The sequence below is a fragment of the Phocoena phocoena genome, chromosome 17 (assembly GCF_963924675.1).
Source record: "Phocoena phocoena chromosome 17, mPhoPho1.1, whole genome shotgun sequence".
In the NCBI taxonomy this organism is placed as follows: domain Eukaryota; kingdom Metazoa; phylum Chordata; class Mammalia; order Artiodactyla; family Phocoenidae; genus Phocoena; species Phocoena phocoena.
In genome coordinates this window covers 79985596-80004964 of record NC_089235.1, presented here as the reverse complement: position 1 = coordinate 80004964, position 19369 = coordinate 79985596, and the positions used below count along the sequence as shown (strand labels likewise).

Genomic DNA, 19369 nt, shown 5'->3' with positions numbered 1-19369 from the left:
TGGGTCAGGTCAGGTCGGGTCGGGCCCGGGTCACGAGTCCCTTTCTTCCCCTTTTCTTCACAGCGGGCCCCTGCCCGCCTCCCCTAAGGGAGTGGCTTTCCGCCCGCGGTCTCGGCGGCTAGGTCCGGTCGGGTGGGGAGGTAGGTGGGGTCGGGCTGGGTCTAGGGGACCCGGAGGGGCGTCCCGACTGGCCTGGGTCACCTCCAGCTCGGGTTTCGACGGAGGGTGCGAGCGTTTCCGGCGCTGCGGCTGGTGGCGGCGGGGCGGTCGCTTAGTAACCGGCGGGCGGGAGGGGGCCCCCCCACCCCCACGCGCGGGCACGTACTCGGTGCCCCCTGGGCGCTCCCTCGCTCCCCGCGCCCGACAGTGGCAAAGCCCGCTCGGGGCCAGGTGTGTGTTTCTTCCCTGGACAGCCCGTTTTGACGCTCCTTCCGTCCGTACAGTCACACTCTCCGTGATATTCCCGGCCCAGACTCCCCAGTCTTCAGTTTCCAGACTTTTCCATTTGTAGACCTAATGTGGTTTGCTATACTTAAAAAAAAAAAAAAAATTCCCCTTGTAAAGTTATTCCCACAAAGAGAAGACTTAAGGACTTGGAAAGTGTGTATGGGGGAGAGTTCAGGTGGGCTGAGCCCACCTTCCAGGCACTTCCTGGCCTTCCATCATATCTGCCCTGAGGTGTCACCAGGTCTGGACCTGGCTCTCTTTGGGCCTGGGGGCGGGACATATGGTGGGGGAGCGTTGTAAGGGTGGGGCTTGTTGGCTGAGTTGTAACAGCTTGGGTTGTTTCAGCCGAGGCCTGTGCCCCACCTGCACGGGCACAGCTGTCCAGGGGCTTCCTTGGCAAGGCCCCGTGGCGGTCCACTGCACCGCGATTCCAGATGATTAGGCCTCTCCTCTCCTCATGGGAGGATGGTGTGACATTCCTGTCAAGTGTGGAGTACCCAGGGGTGTCACTTACCTTACCCTCACTGCCTCGTGTGCCAGGCAGGGAGCTCATTAAGGTGCAGCCCTGCTCCCTTTCTGTCTGTGGGCAAGCCAGAGGGCCTCCATGTCTCTTGAGGCATTACAGCATAGGGCCTTGCTGGTCTTTTCATACTGAGTGACACTTCTTCTCAAAGGATTGTGAACCCAGCATAATATTCCTGGAGGATAGGGAATGTGCCACAGGGATACATTTTAAGGATAAGCAACTAGAAATAGGATTGAAGTAGAACTGACGGGAAAAGACTTATGGAGAAGATTGGCCTAGGGAATTTGGGCTGACTTTCAGTAGTTCTCACGCACTGGCAGCTGCCCCTCCTGCACTGGGACGTGACAGGATCCACCGGGGTCTGCGGGGTGTCTGGTCAGCTGATGCCCCTCCAGGGGATTCTCACTGATTTTACTCACCCTCCGGTTAATGGGGCCTGTGCTCCTGTCTCCTCAGGTCTGATCGATGACTACAAAAACCTCCATGGCAATGCCTCTGCCCCAGGCACCTCCGCCGCTTCCCAGTGGCAGCCGCCCGCTTACAGCAGCGGCAGGGCCTTCAGTGCTCGCTGCCCTCGTCTGAGCCGGAGGGGCTTCTCCCCGAACCATGGGCCCGTGTGGCGCAAGAAATACTCCCTTGTGAATCGGCCCTTGGGATCCTCGGACCCACCCGGTGACTGTGCTGTACAGCCGCCCCTTGGGGCTGGGGGCAGCCCGGGTCCCAAGCCCCAGCAGTACATCCTGGAGAGGCAGGTCCAGCTCAGTCCGGATCAGAACATGGTCGTCAAGGTCAAACCACCGTCAAAGCCGGGCTCAGCTAGCACTGCAGGGGTCCTGCGGGGCTCCTTGGAAGACTACGGGGATGCCCCCTGGAGCAGCCACAGGCCTCAGGAAGGTGAGGGTGAGCTTCCCGGCGGGCAGCAGCAGCCCTCGAGGCCAGGAAGAGCTAAGGGGAGCTGCAGTGAGGACGACCCCCTTCTGGTCTGCAAGGCCCGGGTGGTGAAGTCAATGAGTACTGTGAGCAACAGCCCTTCAGAGCCCCGGCGGATGGTCGGTGAGAGCGCAGTTGCGGCCAGGGCCCGCTTCCCGCCCTCCAGCCCGCCCCAGCGGGGCGGCACGGCCCTGGGCCGGAAGGTGGGCTCACAGCCTGTGGCCAGCTGCGGCACACAGCTCCTTGGGGACGGGAGAGCGAACGCCGGCCACGCAGATCAGTCAGCTGCCTCTGGCCTGGTGGCAGGCCCAGCTAGACCTGCTGCTGGACCCAGGCAGACCCGGGAGCCCTTGCTGCTGGTGTCCTGTCGAAGCAACAAGTTCCGGCAAAACAACTACAAGTGGGTGGCTGCCTCGGCGAAGAGTCCCCGGGCCCCTCGGAGGGCCCTCAGTCCCAGAGCAGTGGCGGAGAATGTGTGCAAGGCCCCCTTTTCTGCAGCGGACCGAACGGAGAAGCCGCAGCTCAGAGGCGACCTGGATGCCAAGCCCAGGAGGTCGGCCGCAGCCTCCGTGCCTGGGGCCTCCCCGAGCAAGTACAAGTGGAAGGCCTCCAGCCCCTTGGCCTCCTCGGCCTCCTCCTTCCGTTGGCAGTCAGAGGCCGGCAGCAAGGACCACGCCTCCCAGCTCTCCCCAGTCCCGTCTAGGTTCCCCCCAGGGGACAGACCAGCAGTGGGACCCAGCAGCTTGAAGCCCCTCTTCAGTGAGACCCCGCTCTCGGCTTACAAAGTGAAGAGCCGCACCAAGATCATCCGGAGGCGGGGGAGTGCTAGGTGTGTGTCCCTGCCCCGCCCCCCGGGGCCCTGTCTGGCCAGGCAGGCTCCGCCTTGTATGCAGAGCAGGTGGGAGGGCCCACCTGCAGGGGTGTGGGAGGCGGAGAGGAAGCATCACCGTGACGGGCCTGAGCGCGGAGCTTTGCCTGTGGTGGTGTCACCATAGTCAGTAGGAATGAGGCCAGGGTCACTGCTGTCCCTTACAGCTGAATGACAGGGCTCAACCTGGCTCGGGGCTGGCCTGGGGCCCCCAGCCAGGTGGGGACAGGTGGAGGTGGTGGCAGCATCCCACCCTTTCTCCTGTGGGCAAGAGACCAGAGACTGCTGGGTGGTTTCTGTTCTGGGCCCGCAGGTTTTGTGCCCAGGCCAGGAGCAGGGCAAGCAAACCCAGGGCGCAGTGTCTCTATGGGAGGGGGTCGCCTTTCCACCGGGGAGGAAGGCTGCCCCTTGATGGCCGGGTGACAGGGTGAGTCACTGCCTCACTGAACCCACGTCACCTTCCCTGCCCTCTGTCCTCTCGGGTCTAGAGGAGGCTCGAGGACGGTGTCATGGCCCAGTGCTCCGTCTGGGGTCAGGGACTTAATTGTGGTGGCTGCCAGTGGCAAGGGCAGAGGGCCTGCCTCTGCCGTCAGACGTGGTGACACTCACTGACCTCCCAGCAAGTCCCACTCCAGAGGTCCTTCCTGCTCTCTGACCTGGTCTTGGGCCCTGCCCTCCCCGATCGGTGCTGTCTTGGATTCCTCGGGTTCCCTGCCCTCCTCACATTTTCTGGACAGTGGCCTCTGTTTCCGCCAGTGTGGGGAGGGGGTCACCAGGCTGGTGGCAGCACCTCCTCCGTACAAGGCCTGCCTGCTTTGCTTCTCCTCCAGTTCCAGGCGGGAGCTCATCTGGCCTGGGGCGGTGCAGGAGGTGCTTGTGGAGCACTGGGTGGGGGTCGAGGGCTGCTCTCCTGCGCTCTCCGCTCTCCGCCTGCCCTGGCTCTGGGATCCTCCAGGGTTGTGGCTGCGAGCCTGGCGGGGAGGAGGAGGGGGGTGGCGTGGGGGGATGGGCGGGGAGCAGCCTTCTGACGGCTGGCTGCTGAGGTTGGTTACCTCCGGGGACTGAGTCCGTGTTGCTGGGATCTGGGCGGGCAGGGGTGGGGAGGTGAGCCACTCGCTGGGGGAGCCTGTTAGGAGCCGTCTGCTCTTTGTCTCTGCAGCCTTCCTGGGGACAAGAAGAGCAGCCCCCCACCTGCTGCCACGGCCAAGAGCCAGTTCAGCCTGCGGCGGAGGCAGGCCCTCCGGGGGAAGAGCAGCCCTGTGCTGAAGAAGACGCCCAACAAGGGCCTGATGCAGGTCAGCAGGCACCGGCTGTGCTGCCTGCCTCCTAGCCGGGCCCACCTCCCCACCAAGGAAGGTATGACCAGGAGGAGGGGCTCCCTGGGCCTGTGACGGCTCTGCTCCCTGTTGGGACCCACCTTCGCCGTCCACCTTGCATTGTGGGGCCCTGGCCCAGGAGCGCTCAGCCTGGCGGGCAGTGGGTGGCCTGGGCTAGTGAGTGGAGAAGGAGAAGAATCGGGGTACCGTGCCCTGTGCTCTGGGTCGGAGAGATGCTTCCAGGCAGGCATGTGGTGGTCTGTTCACATCCCTCTGTGTATGTGCGGCCGAGTCCCTCTTGGCAGGAGGAGCGGGAAGGTAGATGAGAGGGTGGCAGCCCCGCAGCCCTGAAGGGGGAGGAGACGTGGCTTGTGCCGCCCAGGGCCTCTCCCTCCTTTCCTCACTGCCTGGGCCACAGGTCTACCCCTCCCCTCCCTGCTGGCTGCTGCCTTTTCTTCGGGAAGCCTGAGCTGGCCTGGGAGGGGTCGGCTTTGCCCTCTTAATGAGTCCCTGGAGTCCAGCAACAGAATGGGGAGCGCTGTGGGCGTGGTCCCCGCAGGAGGCTAGCTCCCCACTGCCGCGATGGCAGTGCTCTGGGGAGGCTGCAGAGCCAGGCTTCGTCTGGGTGCCTGGTCCTGAGGTGGCCCCTCTGAGTGGCGGGGTGACCGTGCCGGCAGCGGCTTCTAGACTGACCCATATGAGATCTGGAGGTGACAGGGTTTGGGGCCGGGCAGGCTCGGCGCTGGGTGCTCCAGCCGGGGCCTTGTGCTCTAACAACTGTGCTACGCTTGGTGCTTGGGGAACCCAGCTGAGGGCGTGGTCCTTGGCCTGGCCAGGAGGCTTTGAAGAAGGCTTCTGGAGGAGCTGGTGCCTGGGCTGTGCTGAGCATTTGCGCGTAGCCGGCCATGGGAGGGTGGGCCGTGGGGTCCCAGGCAGAGGGTCGAGCGGGGCGGCGAGAGGGCTGTGGGGAAGTGAGGCTGGAGGGTGCCGGCCTCCCACCCATTCTCCTTTGGCCGTATCCCGTGCACCATGGCAAGTGTGGATTTCATGCCAGGTGACAGAGCAGAGGGAGCCCCGTTAGTGGTTCCTGGTTCCTGTGAGGTGGCTGGATTGGGGGGTGGGCCTTGGCTGCAGGACTGGCTGGGAGTGAAGAGGTTGAAGGTGACCAGCGGCCAGGCTGCCGCAGGTTGACTGGAGAGGACGAGTTGAGGATGCCCCTCGCTTCGATAGACTGGTGGCGGGGGGGCCCCCAGGTAGCTTGAGGGCAGGTGGGGGGTCAGGTGGCCTCTTGGGGCAGCTGGGGGAGAGGCCAGGAGGTGGTGTCTGTGGACATCTGGGCCTCTGTGGGGACTCATGGCCCCTGTTCAGATCCTCTCTGTCACGGTGTTGTCTTAACCGGCCGAGATGTCGGGTGTGCAGAGAAGTTGCAGACAGATCTGTCCCCACAGATGAGGTGTCACGCGCGATGGCAGCGTGCAGGCCATGATGGTGCTCAGGGCCGGCTGTGGGAGGTGGGCGGTCCGGGTGCTGGGGATCCAGGAGACCCAAGGCAGGGGTGGTCCCTCCTGCCCTCTGGTGCCCGCATTCGAGCTGGCCAGCTGCTGAGACATTCCCATCATGACTTGCCACTAGCAGGGTGTCGGGGCGACAGAGGGGGGGTGGCCAGGTAGGGCCCCTTGTGGAGGTAGTATTTCAGCGAGGCTTGACTGACGGACGTGGTTGGAGGTGGCTTGGGGGAGGAGTGTCCCAGCCGGGGCAGCGTGCTGGGAAGGCCCTAAGGCCCTGTCCTGCCTTCTTGGGCCCTTCCTGGCAGCAGAGCTCTTGGGGGATCTGGTGGGCGTCTGCTGGGCGTCGGGCCCCCTTGCTGGGCCTGGAAGCAGGTGTGTGTGTGGAGCACCTGCTGGGCAGGTGTTGAGTGTGGCATGGTCGTGGCAGACAGGGCCCTGGGCCTCTTGGCGCCCTTCCTGCCACCCAGGGGTGCTGAGTCCTGATGCAGGTACGCACACTGGCCTTGACTCTGTCCCTGCCAGGCCTGTGCTGCCCCTGCCTCCGAGGAGTCTGGCCTGGGGGTCGACAGGCCCAGGGCAGGCTGCTGCTGGCCTGTGCAGTGGGCACCCCAGGGAAGGAGCGCCACGCGGTCTAGGAGTGGGCCGGGGACCCACGGACCGAGGGGCCCTCTGCGGATGGGTGGGCAGCAGTAGCATCGGGAACTCTCCTCGCAGAGCCAAGCTTTCCCACCAGCCGGCCAGGTGGTCCTGGGTGCCCTCTCTCCCGGCTCCAGGCCGGAGGGCTCTGGTGCGGCTTGGGGGCCGGGGTGAGGGCTGCCCCAGGCACGGGAACAGCCTGGCAGCAGCCTTGCTGCAGGAACCACTGGCCAAGGGGCGGCGGGGGAGCTGGAGAGCTGGGTAGGGGCCTGTGGGCAGCATCCCTGGGCCATGGGCCAGAGATATTCTGGGATGCTCACCCGGTCGCGGGGTGGACAGAGGGGTGAGGGGCTGGCGGGGGCACAGACGCTGGGCCTGCAGATGCGGTAACCAGGCCAGGTGGGAGAGGAGGTGGCGTGTGTCATCCCTGGAGCTGCACCTGCACTTGTGAATAGCCTGGTCCCTTTGTAGGCCTAGAGCAGAGTGGGGTGCAGGCTGGGGACGGTGGTGGCTGCCGCCTGCTGGCAGGGCAGCCATGGTACTCGGTGGGAGGGGGAGAAAGGCTGAGGGCACCGCTGGGTGTGGGGCTGTCCGGTGGGGACTGCGGCGCCTGCCAGTGGGGCTGCCACATTCCCTGCCTTCACGCTCCTCTCCACTAGGAGGCAGATGAATCAGCTCATAGTTATAGACAGTGTGATAACCACGCACAGAATGCCCTGCAGGAGAGGTGGAGGCCGAGGAGGGGAGAGGGTCCTGTTGGGGGAAGGGCTTGCAGAAGGCTTCCCCTCACTCAGCCACTTGTCCATCCCCGCATGCATCCTCTGTCCTCCGCCCCCTCATCCCCTCCCCGTTTCCTGCACAGCTGTGCAGGGCAGTGTGCTGTCTCCTGGGGTGTGTGTGTGCTGGGGCCGTGCTGCGTTGCTGGACACAAACGGCTCCTCGGGTGCTTGTAAACAGACTGAAAAGTTGCTTTCAAGGGGGATTCCTTGTCGGTCAAGTGGTTAGGACTCAGCGCTTCCACTGCTGGGGGCCCGGCTTCAGTCCCTGGTCGGGGAACTAAGATCCCACAGGCTGCACAGCGCGGCCAAAAAAAAAGAAAAGAAAAGTTGCTTTCAGGTGGCAGAAGCACTCTGAGGAAAAGGAGACAGGCAGCAGTGCTGCAGGGAGCTTCGGGGAGGGTGGGCGGCGGAGACGTCTCTGAGGAGTGACATTTGAACCGAGCCCTGCGTGAGGAGAGGGGTACGTGGGCACACCTCTGCAGACGAAGTCACAGGTAGGCTGAGCTTTGCCTGTTCCAGGAGCAGAGACTGGTCCTGTGTGGCCCGTGTCCTGGAGGGTGGGAGGGGCTGAGGCCAGAGGGCAGGCAGGACCAGGGATGGGAAGTGGCGCTCGGCCACAGCAAGGAAAAGGGGGTTCTGTTGGGAAGCCCCTGAGGGACAGTGGAGGCACCTGGGCCTGCATGGGTGTGCTCAGGGACACAAGGCGGCCGCGTCGGGGCCCCAGGAATGTCCAGCGGTCCCGGAGGGGCAGCAGCCAGGATGAGGTTGTGGGTGAGGCAACTGAACTACAGGCCGAGGGGTGAGGTCCTCATCCTTGGGACTTGACGGCAGGGAGCTCACTGGAGAGGCTTGCGCTGGCGGAGGCGAGTGTGCTGGGCCGGCGTCGTGAGGCCGGGACAGGTGGAGGTCATTTCCCTGGGCTGACGGCTCCCCCAGCCCCCTCCTCTCAAAAGGCCTACCCGGCTTCCCGCTTCCCAGCTCTGCCTGCCTGCCCTCCCTTGGTGGGCCTGAGCAGGTGTGTGTGTGTGTGTGTGTGTGTGTGTGTGTGTGCGCGCGCGCGCGTGCATGCAGGGCATGCTCTCCCGTCTCTTGGAAAGTGCAGACCCCACCTACGGGCCACTGGCAGGGCCTCCCTGGGAATGGGGGCAGAGGCTGTCTCTGCATCTACTTGCTTTGGGGCTTCTCTGCCCTGTTTCCCACACAGACTTTTAGTGCCAGATGCAGCCCTCCGCTTGGAGCTGTGTCAGACCTGACCCCTTTGGGACGCCCTCGCTCCTGAGGCCGGGAGGGCTGAGGAGGGGGAGAGGGAGAGGTGGGCTTCCCCGGCTGGGGTCCCCACTTCAGGCCGGCTGTGCAGCCTGGTGGCCAGCAGAGGGCGCACTTGCCCCTCTTATTCTTCATCCACCTTTTTCTGGTAATTGATTGCCTAATTTCCTCTTTATGTGAAAGAAAGCAGATATCAAGTAATTTGCAGCAATAACCTGCTAGTGCTGGGCCAGTATCGAAACTCCCCTGTTCATTTCAGGTGGCAGATAAAACACTAATACGTAATTATCCTTGCAAATTGGATTGTTTTAAATAACCAAAAGGCTATGGCCAGGAGAAAGCGATCCCGTCTCCCTTGAGTTACTATTGCAGTGTAATTGCTGCGTTCAATCAATTTCCCTGGCATTAGAAATTCCATCACAATCAACATTAAGCTTTATTCATTGTGATGGCTAAGAGCCGGGCCATTTCTCCTCTTTTTCTTAACTGGCAAAATTAATCACGGAAAAGATTTTAAACATTTACCCGTGCGAAAGAGGTCAGCTCTGCCACTGTGTTGCTCAACAGATAAGGGGGCTAATAAAAAGAAAATTGAATTACTAATGTCACCAGGAGCAGAGTATATAAAACCTGGCGATCGCGGGTCCAGGGGAAGGGAGAATCCATTTTCTCGGGACAAGGTGCGCTCATTTTTTATTTGGGTTCGTGCTGTCAGCAGTTTAACTTGAGGGCGCGTAAACAGGAGGAAACAGTTAGGGAATAGCGAGCCCGAGGTGCACAGTGCCGCCCGATGTACGCTGCGCACAGTTTATTTGACACAGCAGATAATCGCTTTAATTGAATTCGCAACTGCATGCTCAGCAGGCCTGTGGCCTCGTGCCTCGGGGACCTGACCTTACAAAGATTCCAGCCTGACTCCTCCTCTCGCTCTGCCCCCCCCCCCCCCCCCCCCCGCCGGCCCTCTGACCCCTCCCACCTAGTTCCCTGGGCCTAGAGTCAGACTTTGGCTGGGGGGTGGGGCAGGTGGTCCCTGGGGGTCCCCACGTGACACCCCTACCCCACCCTGTGCTCCCTGGGGGGATAACTGTACCTTGGCTGCCCGAGGCCCCACTTGATCCGCCTCAGTGCTGACAGACCCCAGAGAAGGCAGCAGAGAAGAGAACTTTTCGTAGACCTCAAAAATGGTTTCCGATTGGCCACCCGTTGGGTTGCGGAAGTTAGTTGTCACAGCCCGCGGTGTGGACGTGCGCTTTCCAGTGCAGACCTGGGGCTTCGGGGCCAGCTCCGGGGCTCCTCTCCCCCGGCCACAGCGGGGGGAGACTCCGGCTGCCCTGAGGTGACAGGCTTCGTGTGTGCAAAGAGGGTGCTGCCTGGTCCATACCAACCCAGCACGACGCTTGTGCTGTTGGGGGCTGGCAGCCCACCCAGCACACTCGGCCCCAGGCTAGGGGGCTTCCTGGTAGCAACAGGCCATGTGATTCCTCCCAGTCACTTGGAGAGGTCTGCTGTCAGGTGCCAAGGAAAAGCCACGGGCGGGTGGGCGGGCAGTGGCGTCCTCGCCGCCCAGGGGTTGCCCAGGACGGCGCATGTGTGGCGAGAGCCCACCCACCTCTCCTTCGCCTGCCTCTGCACAGACAAGTGGCCAGCGCGGTGGGTGGCGTGTGGGCCTGGCGGCTCGCTCAGGGCTGTGCCGGCAGGGCTGTGGTTGACAGGAAGGGCCCAGAGTTCACGGTGCCATCAGGTGTGGATCTGAGCGCTGCCGAGGCTTTCACTCAAGCCGGGCCTCACACAGCCGCCTGCCTCTGGCTCAGAGGTTGCCAGCACATGGCGGACGCTTCCCTCACATCCCTTAGTCTGCCGTGCCAGCCACGCGGTCTGGAGGATCTGCTGTCACCTGTTTATGGATGCAGTGGGCGGCCACTCATCCTGGGTCATCGGCAGAAGAGGTAGGTGTGGTCTTGGGCCCTGCCCGTCTTACCGCGCCCCAAGCCTCTCCCAACAGGCCCCGCCTCCCCTCTGAGCAGATGTACCCAGTGGACACGGGCAGGCGGCGGGCCAGGTGCTAACGGCAGCATCACTCCTGGGAGGCAGCCCAGAGCCCACTGCTTGGCGCCGGGCAGCCCTGTGCGTGGCCTGTGCTGGCCTCAGGACCGCAGGAGGGTCAGTGGTCAGAGGGGGCGCGGTGAAGCCTCGCCCCGGGTCTCCGCGTTCATCAGGAGTGTTTTTTCACCACCAGCGCCCACTGGGAGCACTTTGGGATGATCAGGAGCCAGGGCTGTGGCCCAGAGGGGTGGCCGCAGGGCCGGGGCTGGGTGACCCCTGTGGTGTCCCCGTCGTGTCCAGTGCTCTGGTCCTGGGTCCCGGTCCCGAGGTGTGGGCAAGCCCTGGTTCTAAGCCTCCAGGCTGGTGCTGGCGTTGCCTTGCTCTGTCCCCACAGCTGTGGAAGGTCATCTCTTGGGGGTCTCTGTGCGGGTCGCGGGGGCGGGGCCGGCTTGGCGGATCCTAGGCTGGGCGGCTGCTGGTGCTCCTGGCGCTCTTCTCGCTGCTGGGGTTTCCCGTCGTGGAGCGGTCTGTGGTCCGTCATCACCCGCTGGCGTGCGGTTGGGTGGTTTAGCTTTACTACGGCAGATGCTGTAAAGGGCGTGAGAGCAGTTCAATCTGGAGCCCTGCTTTCCTAAGGGAAAAGGAAAATGCTGAAGTAGGCCCTGCAAAAGGCAGCCGCAGCGATCCTGAGCCTTGCATAAACGATCAGGCGTGTCGGAGGCCTCCAGTTTTACGTTGGTCATGGCCGTGCTAATTAATTCTTCCACAAGAGCTGGCGTGGGAGTGCCTGTACGCGTACGCGCATTGCCTGTGTGGCGCCTGCCAGGCGTGGGGCCTCTAGGGGAGCTGTGACCTCCGCGGAGTCAGGGGCACCTGAGTGACTCCATGCATGAGGCTGAAGCCCTGGGAGCCGCTCCTCACCTGGGAAGGAGGGGTGATGTTCTCACGATGGCCAGAGCTTGCAGCCCCGGGGTCTCGTGGGCCAGGGTCCCCAGGTGTCCGATGAGTGTAGACGGTGTGCTGAGGGTGGCCCGCCCCTGTGTCCTGGCTGACCGAGTTAAACCCAGCCTCTCTGCCAGCTGGGCCTGGCCCGGCCCGAGGGTCCCTCAGCCGATGCGCTCTCAGAAGCCCACCCGTCCGTGGGCGCGGGGTGCAGGGCGGAGTCTTTCTAGGGCTGCTTTTTCTCCCAGCCTCCCCCTGGGCCCTCAGTGCTCTCCCTGTGGCTGCCGCTGGCCCCTCAGGTGGTCTGTCCCACCTGCTCTCCTGGGCCCAGCCCCTTCCTCCCTTGGGGAGTGGGGGCCACCTGGTGACGGGGGCGTGGGAGCTCCTACCTGCTGGAGGTGGGCCATGGCCTTCCAGGTCCTGGATTGTGGCACCTTCTCTCCACAGCTTCAGCATGTTGCTGGGCACCCCATCCAGACCCAGGTCCCACTCCTCCATGCTCCCATGGTCCCAGTCCAGGAGCCCGCCCCGGGCTACGTCACGGAGCACCCCTGCCCCGCACACCTCGGCCTGGCCCTGTGCCAGGGCGGCCAGTGATGCAGTGGGCTCCCTATGAGACTCAGAGCCGGGGGTCTGGGCTGGAGCTGCTCTTCCTTGGCCCTCTCTTTAGTGAAGCTGGGGGCGCCGAGGTGGGCAGCTGGGCTTGGGCACAGAGAAGCCATCTCAGAAAGGAACTCCAAAGACATGTTTCCCCTGTGGAGCTCTCTTTAGCCGGGCTCTCCTTACTGCTTGCGTTTTAAAGGGGGAAGATGCCAGGTGGGGTGGGGGTTTGTGGTCGGCATCTGTCTCAGGCTGCCACCTCCATGCTGTGTGGTCCCCTCGGCTTGGGAAGGCAGGGCAGCAGGGGGAGGGACTGCAGGGCCACACTGCCCCTCTTGCTGCCCTGACACTGGGGCCGGCCCGGGTATGTATGTCCTTGACTCTGGGCTGTGAGACAGTGCCCCAAGGGGCAGCACGTGGGGAGACAGGCAGCCGGGGAGCAGAGGCCGGGGCTGAGGGCTGCTGTCCAGGGTCAGAGCTGCCCACACGGCCAGTGGGTCTGAGCTTGGACGGAGCGCAACAGGACCAGATGGCTGGACAGTTGACCTCCAGGTTCTCTTTTTTTCTGAAATATGGAGGTGTGAGCTTATAAATTCTCCCGAGCATAACCTTAGCTGTCTTCTGCAAGTTAATCATTTTTGTGTTCCTCCAAAATGGTTTCTAATTTTCATTGTAATTTTTTCTTTGATCCAGGGTTATTCAAAAGGGATTGCTTCATTTCCAAACCCCTGGGGCTTTTGAGTTTCTTTGTAATGACCGCTCCCCAGCTTCACTCCACTGGGCGAGCTATCTGTGTGATTTCAGTCCTTTGAAGTCTGCTCAGACTTGTTTTAAGGACCAGCTTAGGGTCAGTTTTGGTAAAGCTCTTGTGTGTACTTAGAGAGAATGATTCCACTTGGGGAGTTTGGGGCTCTGTAAGGTAAGTTGTATTAATTGTGTTGTTCAGGTCTTCTGTATACTTTCTGATTTTGCGGGGCAGGGAGGGTGTCTGCTTTTTCCAGTCATAGAGAGAGAGTGTTAAGATCTTCCACTGTTCTCCAGTTGTCACTTTTGCATTAAGCATTTTGAGGTCATTTGACTGAGTGTAAACCACTTAGAATTGTTATATCTCCCAGGTGGATTGAATCTTTTACTGCTACGAAATGTCCTTTTTTATCTCCAGTAAAGCTTCTGGCCTTAAAATTTACTTTCTCTGAAGCAGGTATAGCTAGGCCAGTTTCCTTTTAGTTAGTGTCACAAAATGTGTGTATATACACGTGTACACACACACACACACACACACTCTCTATGCAAATGTATTTATGTGTGACACGTGCAGACATGTTTACTTTTATCCGTTATTATGTTTAGATTTTTTTGTATCCAGCAAATAGTTGTGTTTTAAGTGCAATCTGAAATTGTTTTTCTAAAAAAGGGTTTCGTTTGTTCACATTTAATGCAATTACTAGGGTATTTGGGTTTAAATCTGCTGTCTTCCTCTGTGCTTTTTCTTTGTTTCACCTGTTTTGTTTTTTTCTCTCCTTCTTCTTCTTCTTTTGGATGTGTATTTTTAAATTCCATTTTCTCCTCAATTAGCTTATTATACATTCTTTTATTCTTCTTTTGGTGGTTTCCCCAGAGGTTATATTGTGTGTTCTTGACTCACTGTTATTGGTACTTAGAAATTACTGTCTGATCCCTTCCCAGACAATGTAAGAAGCTTGGAGTACTTAAACCCTATTTTCCTCTCTTCCATCAAACGTGGGGAACTGCCATGATTTTAGTTCTCCATATATTTTAGACCCTAGAAAAAATTGTGTACAGTCAGCATTGACCTAGACTATGTATTTATTCTCCCTTTTCTCTTCATCCTTTCCTTGCTTTCTGTTTGAGAAACTCTTCTTAATATATCCTGTAATATTGCAGGTGTGCTGGGGACCATTGCTCTCAATAGATGTTTATCTGAAAAGTCCTTGTTCTTGCCTTACTCTCCGGAGAGTGTTTTTGCCTGGGAAGCCGTGGGGCTTTCGGTGCTGGGGAGAGACCCTTCCCATCGCCAGCTGACGGCGTTTGGTGACGTCAGCTGTCCTTCCCAGGAGGGTGGCGTGGCTCTCCCCCCTCTGGCTGTGGGGCTTTCTCTGTTTCTGGTCTTCAGCAGGTGTGCTATGGTGCTTCCTGTACATTTTACCTATTTGGTTCTCAGCAGGTGTGCCATGGTGCTTCCTGTACATTTATCTGTCCTGCTTAGGGTTGGTGCTATTTCTTGAATCTGTGGCTTGATGGTTTTCATCAATTTTGGAATCTCAGCCATTCTGTCTTTAAGCATTGCTTCTGCTCCATCCCCACCTCTCCTTCTGGGACCTCAGCTGCATTTGTACTGAACCTTTTCACCATATCTTACATGTTTCCTGTGTTCTTCTCTGTGTCTTCTGTGACCTGTCTCCATGCTTAAATCTGGGTAGTTTCTTCTAACCTATTTTCTAGTTTAGTTATTGTCGTTTCAGCTTTGTATAATCTGCTACAAGACATATCTGTTGAGGTTTTAGTTTTAGTGACTTTTAAATTCTAAAATTTCTATTAAAGAATAGTTACTAGGTCTCTGCCAAAATTTGCAATCTTGTCTTTTTTTTTTAAATTAATTTATTTTTGGCTGTGTTGGGTCTTTGTTGCTGTGCGTGGGCTTTCTCTAGTTGTGACGAGCAGGGGGGCTGCTCTTCGTTGTGGTGCGTGGGCTTCTCATTGTGGTGGCTTCTCTTGTAGTGGAGCATGGGCCCTAGGCGCATGGGCTTCAGTAGTTGCGGCACCTGGGCTCAGTAGTTGTGGCTCACAGGTTCTAGAGCGCAGGCTCAGCAGTTGTGGCGCACGGGCTTAGTTGCTCCCAGACCAGGGCTCGAACCCGTGTCCCCTGCATTGGCAGGCGGATTCTTAACCACTGCGCCACCAGGGAAGTCCTGCAATCTTGTCTTTAAGCCCTTGAATGTATTAATCATTTTTAAAGTCCGTGTCTGACCACCCAGTTATCTGGATCCCTGTTCATTCCATTGCCTGTTTTTTTCCTTCTTAGTTTTGTGTCAAGTGTGATTTGCTTGTATGTCTGGTTATTTTGTATCGAGTGGTGGACGTTGTGTATGGAGTTCTGGAGCTAATTCAAGGCCGGATGATGTCATGTTCCCCCAGACAGGGTGCGTGGCCCCTGGGGGAGCAGACCTACAGAGTCAGGGCAGTGTGGGCAGTGAGAGTGCCCAGGCACTTCCTGCCCAGGGAGGGCCCCACGCTGGGGCGGGCTCACTGCACCGGCAGGCTGGCCTGCAGAACAGGGTCTGTGCAGGAGAAGGACGAGGGAGGGGTGGTGGGAGCCCACTTGCCCACCTGTCCCCAGTGTGTGCTTGGTGGGGGAAGAAGGGCGGCTCCCTGCAACCCCCAGCAACCTGTGTGCTGGGGACAGGAGGGGCTCACTGACCCGTGGCCTCTGAGAAGTAGAGGTCTCTGGGTGTGGGGTAGATGGGGCAGCCAGTGGGCCTCCTGCACGATGGCCTTGCTCCTGTAGGCCTTGCCCCACCTCCGCTCCAGGCCCTGGGAGGGGCCTCTGGCAGCCCTGCCTGCCTCCCCATGCAGAGCCTGCTGTAGGGGCTGGGCAGGCCTGGGCACAGGCGGTGGAGGCTGGGTGAGGGGCCAGGGGTGCTGCCTGCCCAGGGGCGGGCGAAGAGTTGCAGTGGGGTTGCATGACAGCTGGGGTGGCGGTGCTTGTGTCAGTAGGGCCTTCGGTGACATCCAGGGAGAGCGCTGGATTCTGAGGCGGCCACCGGCAGGGGGCCCTGGTGCACAGGCTGCCCGAGGGAGTGGGGCAGCCTGGTCTGGACAAGAGCTGACCGCCTCGGGGCACACTTCTCTGGGCCCGGGGCGGGCAGGCCGCCTGACCATGGAGAGGCCTCAGCCTGGGAGGGTGGGTGTCTCTCTGCCCCGCAGGGCGTGCAGGCTGGGCCGGTGGGGCTCAGACGTCCCAGCAGCTCCCTCCCTGCTCCTGCAGCTCACGTGGGCTGGAGCTGCTGGCTTTGGGCAAGGAGCAGGACCTGGTGACACTTGGCTCCCAGCTCTGTTGTACCTGAGGCCGCTTCTCTCTTCTTGGGGTGGTGGGAAGGGTCGTGGGCAGGAAGGGCTTGCTGCCCCAGAGCCGGTGGGCAGCGATGGTGCACTTGCTTGGAGCCCCCTCGGCTGTGTCCCCTTGGTTGCCCCCCGCCACCGTGTCCTCCTGGGAGCATGTTGACACAGAGGGAGCCCAGTCAGGGTGGGCACCAAGGATGGGCCTCCCCCAGGCTCTGAGCTGAGACCCTCTGCTTCCCACCCTGCCGGGGCCCCGCTACTTGCTCTGCCGAGGGGGGCCCCGAGGGCGGTGGGCTCAGCTGTCCTGGAAAGGGCGGGGCCGCGTGTGCCTCTGCCGGGGGCTTCTGGACAGGCCGCGTGACCCTGGAGAGGCGCCGTGTCCGTGGGGCCCTCTCTTCGTAGCCCTCCTGCTTTCCTGCCTTCCCTCTCGTGTCCATGGGAAGTGAGCAGTGCTTCCCCCAAGACTGAGCCCTTTCCAGGCAGATCCCAGGCTGAGAAGGCACCACAGCCCAGCTGGGCCGTGCTGGCACCACCTAGGCATCACCTGTGTTGCCCGGGGCTCAGCGGTCACAGGTATCCTTCTGATTTGAAGCTTTGGCCCTGATGCATAGACTTGATGGAATTTGCAAGGAAAATCTGTAGCCTCACGCGACGACTGTAAACCTATCAGCTTCCAATCATCAGGCACGCCCTCATTTGTTGGTTTGCCTGAGTGTCTCCAGGCCTGGCAAAAGGAGCTCTGGCCCTTCTGGTTGCCTCTGGCCCAGGGGTCCCCAGGGGTCTGCACTGTTCCTGCTCCCACTGCCGGCTGGTCCGGGCAGCACTGGGACAAGGTGTCTAGCTCAGGGAGGTGGCAGGTCCCCTGCCGTGGGGTTGCAAGCGTGGAAGCGAGCTGCTGCCCTCCCCACGCCCTCCTGTGCCCCCCGGGGGCTGAACCCTCAGGTGCTGTGCGTGGAGAGGCCCGGGTGGGTTCCGGGGCCAGCGTTCTCTCCGGACCGGGCACGGGTCACTGACTGCCTCTGCCCCGGGACCCATCCTGGGATGCTTCAGGGCATCCGGCCGGCCCAGGGGTCTTGTCCCTGGCACACTCGCCCCCTCCCGTCTCGTTAAAGTTTTTGGGTGTGGCAGGGACCTAAGGGACGTGCTGCCGCTTCTGCCTTTCCTGCCCATCTGTGGATGGGGAGACTTCTGAGATACTCCACCGCCGGCTGGCTCTGCCCAGGAGAGCCGTGGGCCGGTGGGCAGGGCCCGTCCTGGTCCCCCAGCGCTTGCCGGCCGTTTGGGGCGCTGCGCTTTCTGAATTAATTCAGAGCTGTTGTGTTTCCTTCTCACGGTGTATCCCAAGCTGTGCCGGTCCCTGATGGGCTCCGGCAGTGCCAGCGGCCGTGCGGGTAGGTGGCAGCTGAGAGTGGGCACAGCAGCAAGGGGCCGCCCGACCCGGCAGGTGGCGTCCTGTGAGGCAGCGCGTGCTTGGTGCGGGGAGGGGCGTGAGCCTGCTTGGCAGGAGACGTCTTGTAGCGCGAAGGATGGCTCACTGCAGGGGTGCCTTCAGAGCGGCTTGCTCGCACCCCGCATGCTGGGCTGCAGCAGGGCAGCCGCCAGACCCTGAGCTGCCGCAGGCCGGGGGAGGCGCGTGGGGTGGCGGGGCGAGGGGGCGCACCTCCCTGCGTCTGCAGGAGATGGAAGGCAGGCCTGGTGTTGTGAGAGAAACTGAACTCCGTGGCCTGGGCCTGCCGCAGAGTCTGGGAAGGCCGAGGAGAGAAGCTTGCTCTGTGCCAGGCCCTGCTCGAGGTGGGAGACCGGGGGTCTGAGCAGGCCCGGGCCCACCAACTCCTGGCGTGTCTGGGGTGAGCCCCGCTGGAGCCCACGGTGGTCCAGCAAATCACCAGCGCCATGTGTTCCCGTCACTGCTCGCTCTACACCCGCGTGGGGGTCTGGAATGTTGAAATGGGGGACGGGCTGGACCCCGGGACCTGCCCGGCTGAGCTCAGGCACCCCGGCTGCCCCTCCAGGGCGTTGTGCCAGTGGGTACCGTGACCTGGGGCGTCAGCACTGGGGGGCAGCCTGCGCCCCAGGCCTTCTCTTGGGAGCCCCTTTGCTTCCCTCTCTTCCTTCTGTTGAGTTTCTCGGGGCTCCCTTTCCCCCACCAGATGGCATGTGCATCAGGTGTGGTGCCCTCTGCGTGAGAGACAACAGAGTGGCCTGCGGGCGCCCACCACCCTGAGTTTGGGAGGCCTCTGCCTGACCTGCCCGGGCTAGCCCTGTGCCCCACAGCCCTTCCTCAGATCCCTGCACCGCCTTCCCTCCTCCCTGCCCGCTTTCCTCCCCCTTCCCCTCCCCCCTCCCCCCTCCTTCCTCTCACAGAGGGCCAAGACCCTGTCTTCTGCAGGAGCCCCAGCGCTCACAGATGGGTGGGGCTGCCTTGAGCCCCCTTTCTCAGGGGCCCCCAGACGGCCCTTGGTCCTCACCCGTATGGCCCCAGCTGCCCCCAGCCTTACATTGGCCCCAGCAGGAGCTTCTTGCCAGCTGTGGGCCTGGGAACTGACCCCGAGGCGGGTGCTGCTGGCCAGGGGCTGCATCCTGCGCAGGGACTGGAGGATCCCAGAGGGGAGGGGAGGGGAGGGGAGGGGGGAGGGCAGAGGGGGAGGGGAGGGCAGAGGGGGAGGGCAGAGGGGGAGGGGGAGGGGGGAGGGGAGGGGGAGGGGGAGGGGAGGGGAGGGCAGAGAGGGAGGGCAGAGGGGGAGGGGAGGGGAGCGGAAGGCTCACTCTGGAGTCTGCTGGCCCAGCGCAGCTGCAGCTAAGGCCGAGCTCCTCCCTGTGGCCTCCACGGAGCTGAGGGTGGGGAGGCAGGGATGCAGCCCGAGCTCCCGAGCTCCCGTGCTCGTGCGCTGCCCTGCCCTCCTTCTGCCCCCGCAGCGCCCGGCGCCAGGCAGGCTGGCTGTAGGGCTGAGTGAGGCCGGGGCCCCCCCACACCCAGGCTCCCCTCCGCGGCCTGCTCGCTGCCCCTGTGCTGCAGCCCTGACCCTTCGGCCACCAGCAAGGAACGGGTGAGCAGCCGGAGAGCCCAGGCAGCCCGGAGCCCGTGAGGGGGTACGTGGTTTTCTCTCCGTGGCCGCTGCTTTTTATAGTGGGCTTATTTCCAGGCTCTCTTGAAAGCGTCTCTCTCTGGCGAGGAAGCAGGGCAGGGATCCTGAGAGGCTAGGCTGTGGCCAGCAGGAGCGCTGCCCTCACAAGGGCCGCCGGCTCTGGGCCACGTGGTGGAGCCGGGCTTCCCTGGGGTGGCTGAGGCCCAGTGTCTGTCAGACACCTGCGGGGCTGTGCTGCCCACCCTGTGTCTGCTGAGGGAAGCCCCCCTCTGTGCTCCCGCCCCTGTGGGAGAGGATGGGGGTGTCCCTGGAGGTCAGAAGGGCAGAGGCAGGCTCGTCGGT

At 61.6% G+C, this 19369-nt stretch overlaps 2 protein-coding genes across 2 annotated transcripts in view; one reads left to right on the top strand and one right to left on the bottom strand.

Annotated features, from left to right (window-relative positions):
* ZNF623 (zinc finger protein 623) overlaps positions 1 to 19369 on the bottom strand; it is a 281848-nt gene that overhangs the window by 86736 nt on the left and 175743 nt on the right.
* Positions 1 to 19369, top strand: part of ZC3H3 (zinc finger CCCH-type containing 3) — a 79453-nt gene that overhangs the window by 47 nt on the left and 60037 nt on the right. The window contains exons 2-3 of the mRNA XM_065895284.1: positions 1430 to 2732; positions 3931 to 4127. Of these exons, the coding sequence (XP_065751356.1) occupies positions 1430 to 2732; positions 3931 to 4127 (1500 nt within the window). The remainder of the gene's footprint in view (positions 1 to 1429; positions 2733 to 3930; positions 4128 to 19369) is intronic.